We start from the raw sequence: 12329 nt of genomic DNA on the forward strand, positions 1-12329 counted from the left end.
TCTAAACATCTACAGGTGTCTGTAAAATACTCAAAATATGTTGCTTAAAAATTTGCACATGTATTGCATGTATCAGGTTTTTTGTGGTGACTGTATATTATCACAGACAGGCAGGGAAATAACAAATCTGTTTATTTTTCTACAAGAACACATTTTATTATAAAGCTAAAACCGAAGTTTCCTTCGGTCTGTAAAGTTAATTATAAACTGTACCATTTATTTATTTAATTACAGAGTAGTCCAAAAAATATATAATAAAAAAGTAAACAAATGCATACTCTATGTGCATTATGTGTAATAAAGTTGATTATATCTCATGTCTCCAGGTCTAGTCCTTTCCATGATTTCCCTGCATTCCTCTTGTACTGCTCCAACTCCTGAAAAACAGATGTAACACTTTTCAAATATTAATAAAGCAATATGAAGAAAAACAATGCAGGTAACTGCAGAAATACATGCTACAATGCAGAAATGCCTGCAAATGCATCAGGTGATGCAGTTATATGTGTGATAGACTGGTCTATGCGGCTTTGTTACAGGGCAGACCGAATGGGCTTTCCTGTTAATTCTTCCACTTTGATTTTGGAAAATAATTTCATATCATCATTATCATGTAATGTATAACCCTGATTCTACAGAAATGATGGAAATCTTCTATAGATTTTGACATTTTAGTACATTTTGTCTTTTAATATTATTTACATTTTATATGACAGGGAGCGTGTTGTTTAACATGGTTCCTAAACAGAGCATGAGGCTGTGCTGCATCGAGAGCTCATTTCTAAACCTCGTCTCTAGTTGCAAGCTGCTCGACTCCTGTGTCTGCAAAACAAGCCCAGATCATCACCCCACCACCACCGTGCTTGGCAATTGATATGAGGTGTTTTTAATGCTGTGTTTGGAATTTAGAGCTAACTCTAAATTCATTGTGTGGACTAGTTTCTGTTTGTGTCTCTCAAATAAGTAGCTAATCTTTGACTACTATCATCTGTAGAGATGACTGATTTATTTATTTATTTTTTAATCCAGATTGGACGCTGTCATTGAATTTCTCTAGAAATGCCAGAGTTATTTGGAATTAACCTTTAGCTTGTCTTTCTATTGGCGTCTCGGGCCATTTGATGGCAGAGTGATATGACAAGCATCAGGTGAAAGTCAGTCACTGATAACACCAGGTGATGTGAGTTTGTGACACCATGAGGTTACTGCAGTTCAAGTTCCAGAGTGGCACAATTGCTGGCAGGAAAGACAACAGCTAATCAACAGCTAACCACGGGATAAATAATTACAGCCTGTCCAGTTCAGCAAGACATGATCACTACTACAGACTACTGAAGGACAAAGGGTTACTTTGGAACATTTAGGTGTCAAGTAAGTGCAGAAGAAATTCTGTATATGTGGGTAAAATGAAAAAGAGGATCTCTGCACACTGACATCTGCAAGCACATTTACAAGCTTCCAAATATTTATTTTAAGGTCTCAACATTAATATGAACTTAGAATAAGAGAGAGTAGGGAACTTTTTTTTTTTTTTTTTAGCATTTTTTACTATTGGGACCAAATTGGACAAAATCTCTTTGCAAATTGATATTAAATTGAAAAAATAAAAATCAGGAGATACAGTCTTGATGTTTTCAAGGAAACATCAAACTAATCTGGAGTCAGGTATCCTCCTGAATCCACAGACTAAATTCATTTAAAATTTTCAGCCTTGCAGTTTCAGAGCACTCTTAATAGTGTTTAAACAAAAGAAAAAATAAAGCATATTGTAAAAAAAAATATTAAAAATATGTATATTAATTGGTTTTTGTAACTTTGTATCTTGTGATCATGTCATTTTAAGCAGGGTTATTATTTTATACACATATACATCTGAATGCCCTCTCTTATCTGGGCTGTCATTACATGTAATCTCTTTATCAACTGGAAAACTGAAATGTAACAGAAACTTATCTTCGTTATCTAGCGTTAAATGCTTTACAGATGTTTTATCTTCTTAAATACTTGCTACTCCTCACAAGGAGGACAAAGGCGAAGGTCACGAAGCTCAGATAAGGGAATGGGAAATTCTGATAACCGCTGATTAACCACTGCCAACTCATGTGTCAAGACACTGACTGCAGTAGTGCACTCTGTCAAAATTAATGCAAAACACACATGTATTTAATGTACTACCTGGTCTTTCTGGGCTCTCATGGCATCAATCTGAGGTTCACTGTACTGGGGATCTTTGGCTGGATCCTTGAGGTCCCTCTGCTCACTCGTACTCTGAAATGACAAAGTTGTTTAGATGGTTAGATGCATTTAGACACAAGAGAAAAGTGGAGTTTATCTAAATCAGTTGTATTTGGCAATAAGCTAAGGTGCTGCCAGAGGCTTAACTACCTCAGGGGGGAAGACACGCTCATACACTTTCTTCCAGAGGTCCTTCGGGTTTTTAGCACGGAAAGAAGTTATATCCACATCAATAGCAGGAGGGGAGCCTACAGTAATTGATTTTAAACAAAATATCACATAAATTATCACCTGTCTTGTCAACAAATGTTTAAAAATGCAGGTGGATTTAAATGAGGTGCTCTGTTTAAATGCAAAGCTTTGCAAACTTGTTAGTAATGTAACTAAAACTTGAAGACATTTCTACTTTTGGCTACTGGGGGGCGCTGTGCTCACCTATTTGGCTGAAGGAGTCGGAGCCTGCTGGAATGATGAGAGGCTTGAGGGGGTCAGAGGAAACAGTTTTCCTGATTACATAATTAAAGCAAGAAGGAAAACAGTATTACAACCAAAGCATCAAACGAACAGACCCCTAACATATATGACATTTTACATCTGTTTGAAATACTCACTGAGATGTAACACACACTTTCTCTTCAGCACACATGACAAGTGTTTCTAAGTCGCAGCCATACCCCCCTTTTAATGCAATATCTAAAATGTCTCTAGAACAATTTAAAGAAAAGCTGAACATTACAAATTTCTGAGTGTGCATCTGTTTGCAGCTGTCCCTGCGCATGCTTGTGTAAATATATGAATATCTTAAGCCCATACTGTTTTAGAAAACCTGTCCTATATCATACAATTTCTTACAGACTGCAAAAAGTGCCAATAAATCTGAAATGAACACATGAAATCTAGTGCTATCTAGCATTAGTGATAACATTACAGTAATTCTGTGCTGAAAATATCATCTAAAATGCCAGTGTTGCCCATTGCTGCTTTCTGCTTAATGTTGTTTTATCATCCTCACCCTCTCTCCAAACCGAAAGCCAGGTGCAAGAAGAAGCTCTTGGTTTTTGACATAAGGCTCTCCGATTTGATGCTGGTGAACTAATGAAAACATTAGGAGACGCAAACAAATACAAACTGGTGGTAAGAGAAAGCAATCTAAAAAAATATGAAACACTGCAAAAATTTTTGTTAAACAGAAATGTGGTGCAGGAGCAGTAAAATAATACTTACAATGAGAGAGGCTGCGTAGTGATGAGCAATAAAACGCAGTGTTTTACTGACAACTTTCTTCTTGCCAGAGTCAAATTCCTGAAAAGCAGATGGAAAAACTCTGAATGTTTCACACAAATTATACTGAAATCTATGTGATAAGATTGACTTGAATGTAACTGTGACCGTGCGTACGCGTCTTTTTAATAACTTCTATGTCTTAAAAACAAAGTTAAACTGACATAAAAGGTGCTTGATGCAGGTAAGTTTGAAGCATGTGTTTTACCTGGAAGATGTCATATTTGCTGCCGATGATGAGCAGAGGAACAAAAAAGGGGCTGATCAACTCTCTGTCCTGCAGACAGACTCGTGGTTAACTCAGGAAACATGCACCAGCCTTACACACTTCTTCTCCTGCTTTGAACTGATATTTGCTTTGTTCAATAATAAAACAGCTATTTTCACCATATTGGTTGATTTTTTATTTTTTTTAGTTTTGGTCAATACACATTTTACTGTGACATAAGTATTTTATAACCCTGCGGCATGAGTAGTTCATGTAGATAGAAACAAGTTTTCCTCACTACAATTTTATTTGTTACGTATTAGCTGAGATGGGAGTTACTTGGGTCTTGGTTTCATTAGTTTAGTTTAATAATAATTAATTTAGGGAAGAAGTCTGTGATATCTCATATGGTGGGTTCATTTGAGTCACGGGTTTAGGGATTAAATCAGTGGTGTAGTGGTTAACACATTTGCTTGGGAGGAAAAACTCTGCTGAATCAAACATGTGGAGCTATCTGCTGTGGTGACTCTTTGCAGCTGAATGCAACCTTTTTTTTTTCCCAAAACAACTAAATTGTGTGTAATGAGATGGAGTCTTACAGGATAGTCTTTAGGTAAGACGCGTGCTGCTGAGCAAACAGGAGTCTGGTGTTTGACTCCAGGTTTGGACTTCTGTACTTGGGAGGAGACTCTCTCCAGCTGAGCCTGTGCTGCCTGCAGCAGCTTCTCCATTGTTCCCCACAGAGCATTGGGTTTAGACAGGTCCAGGACAAGGATGACTGAGAGAGACCTGTAAAAGTCAGGAAAGGAAAGGTTTTCGTCTGAGGCTCAGACCAAGAAAACACCCTTCTTTACTGACATGACCTTGCTGTTCAAATGATTTATAAAGATACATGTAATAATCAGAGCAGAAAAGGCAAATAACATAATTTATACTGTGCATGTGTCAAACACTGTCCCTTTTTCAAAAGCAGGATGTGTGTAAGTGATCTACCTGATGCTGATAGGAGTAATAGGGATCTGGACCAGGTCTGATAAAGAGGTCCCTCCTCCCAGCTCCCATAGGTGGGCTATGTCTTTGGGCTGAAAGAAGAAAAGAGCGGTTTGATCTTGAAGTTACATACACTGCATCTATAACACATCTCCGACATTTCAGCAGCATTTAATACCAAGAATTAAGCTCTTTATTGGAGTAACAGTTTATTTATCCTCTGTAATATGGTTCTAAAATACTGGAAGTTATGGCCAATAGATTATATCTTTCTTTTTTTTTTTTAGTTCTTTACAATGGTTAACATTTTTCACAGTCTCTTCTTATCGACTTAAATAAAAGATAAGGCATATAAGCGTATAACCACCTTTGTCTTCTAATGTTAAGAGAACAAAAGTGAAATGAAGACTAACTTACTGTGTTGTGTCCTCGGGCCCGTCTGCCAAAAGTGTACTCCAGGGCCAGAGTTGGTTTGGACAGTTCATCTCTGGTAGACAAAAAAAGTTTTTCTATAACCTAAAATATAATTTCACCATAGTGGGTTTATGTGGTTTCAACCTTAACTTTTAATGGATCATCCATCTTCATCTCACCCTGTCCCTAGCACCCTCCTCTCTCACACCAACCCTCCTCAACTCATCATTTTAAACTGATTTTCTCTATACTTCTTCGTCAACACTCTCAAAGCAAATTCTGCATGAAGCCATACTGCTGCTCACTAACCATCACCTCTCTTCTTAACCTTGTTTCCACAACTCTTTCCCATAGCTTCATGGTAGGGCTCCTCAGCTTTATCCCTCTGTAGTTACTACAGCTCTGCACATCACCCTTGTTCTTGAAAATTGCAACCAGTACAATTCTCCATTCCTCAGACATCCTCTCACTCTCCAAGACTGTATTAAACAATCTGGTCGAAAAGGCCACTGCCCTCTCTCCTACACACCTTCATACCTCCACAGGTATATCATCTGAACCAATTGTTTTTCCACTCTTCGATCACAGCTGCCCTCACTTCCTCCTTACTGATCCTCTGCACTACCTGATTCACAAAATATCCATCCATCTTCCTCGCTTTCATTTTCTTCATTCATTAGGTCCTCAAAGTAGTCCTTTCACCTTCTCAACACTCAACACATTTCCATCTCTATCCTTAATCACTTTAACCTGCTGCACATCCTTTCCAGCTTGATCTCGCCGCCTGGCCAATTGATACAAGTCCTTCTCTCTTTTCTTAGTGTCTAGCCTCACATAAGTATTTTCCTTTGCCACCTCTCTCTTTGCTGTATGTCTAGCCTGCCAGTACTGCTGTCTACTTTCTTGAATGTCCCTGTCGATCCAACATATTCTTTGCTAACCTCTTTCTTTGAATATTTTCCTGTACTTTCTCATTCCACCACCAAGTCTCCTTGGTTTCTTTCCTCTGTCCAGTGAATACACCAAATACCTTCTTGGCAGTTTTCCTCTCCACTTTAAGTGTATGAAAGCTTTATAAAAAATTGATCATAAAGGTGAAGATTAAGCTTCAATGCTCCAGACCTGTTTCATTGTGCTTAGTGTAAATTTTCGCTGCCATGGGTCTGATTATTGAATATGAAGAGGGGTTTAGAGCAAATCTGGTTTGCCCAGACATACCAACCTGTCCAGGCACCTGAGGAGAATGGACGTTTTGCCCTGAAAAATGAAAGGATATGAGCATACTCAGCACAGTAACCACGAACAAGCGCTTCCGTTTGGAATCAGTGAAGTCGTTTGACCGATGACCCATACACACCCCAGCTTTGCTCCCCATCAGAAACACGGTCCGCTCGCTCACAGCCTCGTCTCTGTCGTCGCCCTCCGCGCCTCCGCTCTCCCAGCTCCGTACCTCCGCAGCAGCCAGCTCCCATAATGTGTCCGAGCTGAACCATACGAGATGACAGTGACCAGTCGTTCGACAGAAACACGATATTATTGTTGATATGTCAAACACTTTTGAAAATTAAATGCACAGTGATTCTCACCTTATTTTTGGCATCGAGTTTGATAGTTTGCGAAGGCTAAACAGCTAATAGGATGTTCACCGTTACAAACGTTGCCAAAGCAACGGCGCTTTTTGATGATGTAATTTGCTTGCGTCCTGATGGGCATTGTAGGATATGCAGTTGTACGTAGGTATGCGTTGCACAAGGCACTTTTAAAAAAATTAATCCAGTTAAAATCACCAGCAAAGATGATGGTAGAAGTATGACTTCCAGGAAAGAGAAGCTTTTTAAAACTTTCATAATGGCTCAAAATCAGCGCACTTTTAAAGCATTTTTTTAAACAAAATTTGACTGGTTGCATGCACTTTTTTGGGGGGGGGAGTGGAAGAGAGCCCAGAGAGGTGGTTGTATGCTCTGGAGAGGAGGAGTGAAAGTCAGTAGAAACAAGACAGAATACATATGTGAATGAGCGAAAGATGTGAGTAACAGTGAAGCTGCAAGGAGCAGAGGTAGTGAAGGATGAGTTTAAAAACCTGGGGTCCAACACCTAAAACAGACAAGAGAGGTGAAGAAGAGTGTGCAGGGAGGGTGGAGTGGCTGGAGATGAGTATCAGGGGTGATTTGTGACAGAAGGATAGCAGCAAGAGTGAAAGGGAAGGTTTACAAGATGACAGTGAGACCTGCTGTGATGGATGGGCTGGAGGTGGATCATCCAGTGTGGTGACCCCTAGAAAGGGAGAATTAAATTGTATATTTATATAGTGCAGGGGCAACTCCAGGCCTCGAGGGCCAGTGTCCTGCAGGTTTTAGATGTGTCTCTGCTTCAACACACCTGAGTCAAATATAGAAGTCATTAGCAGGACTCTGCAGACTGAGGAGGTAATTCAGCCATTTGATTCAGGTGTGTTGGATCAGGGACACATCTAAAACCTGCAGGACACCGGCCCTCGAGGCCTGGAGTTGCCCACCCCTGATATAGTGCCAAATCACAACAATCACCTCAAGGCACATTATATTGTAAGGTAAAGACCCTGTAATAATTAGAAGAAAAAAAAAAGAAGCAGCAGCAGCACAAGAAGACCACTGACATTAAAGTTCATTTAGTTTCATGCTTCAAAATAACCTCAGAATAAGCATTCTGAGGCATCACCAAAATGGCTGCTGAACAGAGCTTAGCTTGCTTAAACTTGTATGGCAGGGTTCCGCTTCGCATATACTTAATTGGTATATAAAATAAGAGTCTGTATTAAAAAGTACATAGATTTGTTACGCTTGCAAAATGAGTGATATTTAATAAAATCTAATGGCATCTAATGACGGAGGGGAAATTACAGCAGCAACAGGTCTGTCTTCTGCTGGAGACAGACCTGTTGCTGCTGTAATTTTCAAAAGAAGAGCACTTTTGGTTTTCTCTTTAGTTACTAGTAGCTTTCTCCGACTGGTTAAAACAAAGAAACTGGAGTACTTGTGGAAGCTTGTAAAATAAAATTTCCATATCTATGATCTGCTGTATGCCACTGTCTTAAATTACATTCATAGTTAAAAGATCAGTCTGTTCCAGTCATAATTTTATTACTGACACATTTCACACTCAGAGGCAAACACAAACAATCCAATAAAACATGTTCAGTGTTTTTGACAGCTGATGCTGAGATCCATTTTGTGGATTCTGATTCTCATGCCCAGAGCTGTTAGAGCCATCTATCATTTTGTTGGTCGTTTGAACAACAAATTAAATTAAGTCCGGGACACTCTGGAAATACATGTAGTTAATCAGACCACAGTTAACATTTTATTTCCCAGTACCAGTAAAAATATTATTTTCCCCTTGTTTGACTCAATCATTATTTGCTGGCTACAGAAAATCTAAAATGCTACACATGAAATTATAGCATCCAGTTTCCAGCACCGATTCCTTGAAACAGAATGAAGCAGATCCTCACTGAATCAAAAGTGGACATTTCTTCATGCAGAGATGATCTTTAAGTGTTGAGTTTTTAAAAGAACTACTTCACATGTTGGTTTTATAAATTCAAACTGCAGATTGAACGCAATAAAGGACAAAGTCTTTCCTGGTGAACAATCAGATGGTCTGTCATGACTTTTCCCTTGGTTGGTCACAATAGGGGACATTTTCTAGTAGAAGGTCCTTTCTGGGTCGAAGCACTGTGTGAAGAGAAGAAAAAAAACATATCATTTGGGGGCATTAACAAGTATAGTAGTTATGGTTCCTGATGCATACAGTAATCTTTGCATGCTACATCCTAGTATAATTTTTTTAGAAACAAATTATATCATACACAGCTTATTTTCTCCTACATGTTCCATTTGTACCACAGTCTGTCGGAGGACGGCTTCCACATCTAATCCCATTTTAATCAGCTATTAAAAAAGAAAAGACAAAGTTAGATTTTTACTTATATAGCACCTTTTTAGACAAATACCACAAAATTCTTCACAACAAAAATGCTAGAACATCAAAACTAAAAGTTAGCCAAAAGCAAGTTTATAAGATTTTTTTTATTTTTTTTTTAGCTGCTTTTTAAAATGGATCACGGACTCCACAGATCTCAGGGTCAGACGGAGAGCACTGCAGAGTCTGGGGATCACTGCTGCAAATGCTCTGTCTCTCTTAGTTCTTAGCATTGTATGATCCACAGCCAGCAGGCCCTGATCACATAACCTGAGGGACCTGCTGGGTATACATAAATGTACACGTTCTTTGATGTACGCTGGTACGCATCCATGCAGGACCCAAACTCAGAACCAGAAACTGAAGTAGATGGGGAGCCAGTGCAACTGAATTAGCAAGACTTTAGTCAGAAGCCTCGCAGCAGCGCTCTGAACAAGCTGCAAATCTTCCAAGGAAGCTCTAAGATGACTGAACAACGAATTATAATAATCCAGATGTGATGAAATAAAAAGGCATGAATAACGATCTCCAATTCAGAGTTTGGCACAGTGGAACTCAACTTGGCAATATTTTGCAGTGATAAAAGCAAGTGTGAACCAGAGATTTAATGTGAGCATCCAAAGTGAAAGCTACAAAAAAAAAAAAATCACACCATGGTTCCCTGAGTTCCCATTACCTTAGGCACAAACAAGGACTTCTGTTTTCTCTTAAGTTGGCGAAAACTGTCGGCCATCCAATTTTTACTAGAGTTTAAACCCCTATGCAAGATCTTTACCTTACAAACATCTTAGAGGCTTACAAGAGATGTATAATTGAATGTCATCTGCATAGCAGTGAAAAGAAATGTCCTTAAAAGTGGTCAAAATGTGCTGAAGAGGGAGCAAGTATAACAGAAACAATAAAGGCCCCAAAGCAGAATCTGGTGGCACACCGTAGGCAAGAGAAATGGAAGAGGACCTGAACATAGAAGCAGTCACAGAAAAGATTGTTCAGCCCACACAGACCCCGATACACCCACCCAGTATCTCAGCCTATTGCACGTAATGTGATGGTCAGCAGTGCTGAAGACAGAGGTCAAGTACAACATTGGCAAAACTCCACATCAAGATGTCACTGGAGACTCTAGCTGTAAGCTGCTTAGACACAACCTTCTGTAAAATCTTAGCAATCTTGAGATTGGTCTGTAACTGGCAAGAAGCTTGGCTAATGAGCTTCACAGGATGTACTGGGGGAAAAAAAATAAACAAAAAGATTGAGACTGTGTGGCTCTGGGGACAAACAACCAAAATGTAGATGTAGCACCCCGAGTGTTTTGTCCTTTTTAGGTTTATACATATAGCCCTGTGGGAAACAACGTGGAGTAAAGAGTCAGACTCAGAAAGCAACCTCAAAAACCTTTTAAATCAGATTTGACAGTGAAATAGTAGTTTTTATGCTTTTATGATAATTTGAATTAACAAATCAGTGCCCAGGGGTGTTAAAAGATGGCTGCTGAGTGGCAAGACCTGCTTCTGTTAGAACTTTGGTAATAAGGAAAAGACACTGTACCTTCTGGATGTTTTCTTCAGACGCTTCATTTTTATTTTTGCGAAACTCCTCGTTGATCTTTAATCTTGCAGCTTTGTGAAAGAAAACAAGCATAATTGGGATCATTTGGGCAATTCTGATTTGATTTAAACAGCAAAAGGCTCAACAAAGTTTTAATTTACATTCATTAGATGAAAAGAAATCTGTCCAAGTCAAACTGCCGATTACTGGGTTAACCCTGTTACGGTGCAAAGCAGTAACAGGGTGGACTTCATGCTTAAGTCAGCCATCATTACTTATGTAATGCACAACAGGCTAGCAGATAGAGACCACAGAAAGGATTTTTAACATGTTTATCAACCATACGATCAATATTACCAAAAAAAAGATCAGGTAACACTACAAATATTCTTTAACACATCAGTGAACCATGCTGAGACATGGGGAAAAAAAAGGTTGATGAAAGAGTGCATTTACTCTGGTTCTTGTAGATGAGCTCCCTCCAAAAATATATTACACACACACATGACTTACTGTAAGCCATGTAACTATAGGAACAGTGAGGGAACCTATTCAGAAGGATTTTCATGAGAGTTAAAAAGGAGGTCAACAGACAATTCAGGGGCAAAACTTAGTTCATAAGCTTTAAACGAGTTATTTCTGTGGTACCACATGTCTATTTTCATTCCACATTTTAAAGGAACCTTTTATTGTTATGTCCTTTTTTAAAAAAAATACACCTAGATTATGTTTTTATAACTATTACATGGCCAACACTAGAACCTAAGGACAGAATTTCATTCCACCCCATATAAATGTGACACGAATGACAAAGATCCTTGAATCGACGCATTAAAGAACGCATTAATAGCAAAAATAAAATTTGGTGAGAATATCCTAAATAGGACTATACAACAAATATGTAAAATGTCTAATTATTTAAATTTTTTGTAGCTTATATTTGTAACTGAACTTGAACAAAACTGATTGGCAACATGGCATTTTAAAGATACTTGTGTTAAAAATCAGTGATTATTGTAAAATATAAATAATTTTGGATACATATTGTCGTTTTCTTTGGCAGAGGGCAGTTAATAGTGTACGACAAGCTTGATGTCTGCTGAGCATGTGTTCACTATCTCCTGTTTGACAAGTATCAATTATCAGTGCAACATAGTCTCAGCTGCTCTACTGCCAGTTCACAGACTCACCTGTCAGTGCTCTGCCATCATCTTTGAACACAGCCATCCTGGTCCTGTGCAGCGTTTTAAAAACGCTCAGAACCTACATTCATAAATAGGCAGCGGTTACAACAGCTGGAAATGATATTTTATCCGTTTAGCATACAGTTAAACGGGTTAAAAAAAACAATAATGCAATAAAATTATTTAAAAACAACCCCGTCCCATCCTCACCTTCAAACGAGTGCCCATCTTGCCTTCCTGTGCTGACTTCCGGCGTAAGGAGACGACGCGTAAATCAAGAGCCCAATCAGAGCCGACGCTGGAAATGAAAATGTGTGATAGCCAATGAGGGTTCAGCGTAGCTTCACTAGCTTCTCAATTGGGAACGCCCACTCCCTGGCGTTCCCATCTTATACGGGGTGTTAACGAGATATTCCAGGTTGAATGTGGCCCTGAGGAGCTGAAGTACAAAAATGTAACTCTTGTGGTGTATACAGTCCAAATTTTAGGTGTTCTGCAGGTTTCGGTTG

At 38.9% G+C, this 12329-nt stretch overlaps 2 protein-coding genes across 2 annotated transcripts; both read right to left on the minus strand.

Annotated features, from left to right (window-relative positions):
• Positions 1-117: 117 nt before the first annotated feature.
• On the minus strand, positions 118-6807 carry dync2li1 (dynein, cytoplasmic 2, light intermediate chain 1). The gene is made up of 13 exons (XM_030748290.1): positions 6715-6807; positions 6486-6612; positions 6351-6385; positions 5132-5201; positions 4718-4806; positions 4324-4513; positions 3725-3793; positions 3460-3537; positions 3248-3327; positions 2671-2741; positions 2386-2483; positions 2176-2268; positions 118-377 (listed from the first exon to the last, which is right to left on the minus strand). The coding sequence occupies exons 1-13, from the start codon at positions 6726-6728 to the stop codon at positions 315-317; spliced, it is 1077 nt and encodes a 358-aa protein (XP_030604150.1). The 5' UTR covers positions 6729-6807; the 3' UTR covers positions 118-314.
• Positions 6808-8232: 1425 nt separating this feature from the next.
• Positions 8233-12094, minus strand: lyrm7 (LYR motif containing 7). Its single transcript, XM_030748335.1, has 5 exons — positions 12031-12094; positions 11827-11899; positions 10637-10707; positions 8976-9057; positions 8233-8841 (listed from the first exon to the last, which is right to left on the minus strand). The coding sequence occupies exons 1-5, from the start codon at positions 12046-12048 to the stop codon at positions 8771-8773; spliced, it is 315 nt and encodes a 104-aa protein (XP_030604195.1). The 5' UTR covers positions 12049-12094; the 3' UTR covers positions 8233-8770.
• Between the last annotated feature and the right edge of the window lie 235 nt (positions 12095-12329).

Source organism: Archocentrus centrarchus, chromosome 15 (genome assembly GCF_007364275.1).
Source record: "Archocentrus centrarchus isolate MPI-CPG fArcCen1 chromosome 15, fArcCen1, whole genome shotgun sequence".
In the NCBI taxonomy this organism is placed as follows: domain Eukaryota; kingdom Metazoa; phylum Chordata; class Actinopteri; order Cichliformes; family Cichlidae; genus Archocentrus; species Archocentrus centrarchus.

Bases quoted from the DNA above. Each gene is read 5' to 3' on its own strand.
- lyrm7 (XM_030748335.1), bottom strand. The intron at 10,708-11,826 runs GTGAGTCTGTGA...TCTTTCACAAAG, and splicing joins TGATGGCAGAGCACTGACAG to CTGCAAGATTAAAGATCAAC. The intron at 9,058-10,636 runs GTACAGTGTCTT...CTTTTTTAATAG, and splicing joins CTGAAGAAAACATCCAGAAG to CTGATTAAAATGGGATTAGA.
- dync2li1 (XM_030748290.1), bottom strand. The intron at 3,794-4,323 runs GTAAGACTCCAT...GTCTGTCTGCAG, and splicing joins TCTTACCTAAAGACTATCCT to GACAGAGAGTTGATCAGCCC. The intron at 2,484-2,670 runs GTGAGCACAGCG...CAATTACTGTAG, and splicing joins CGACTCCTTCAGCCAAATAG to GCTCCCCTCCTGCTATTGAT.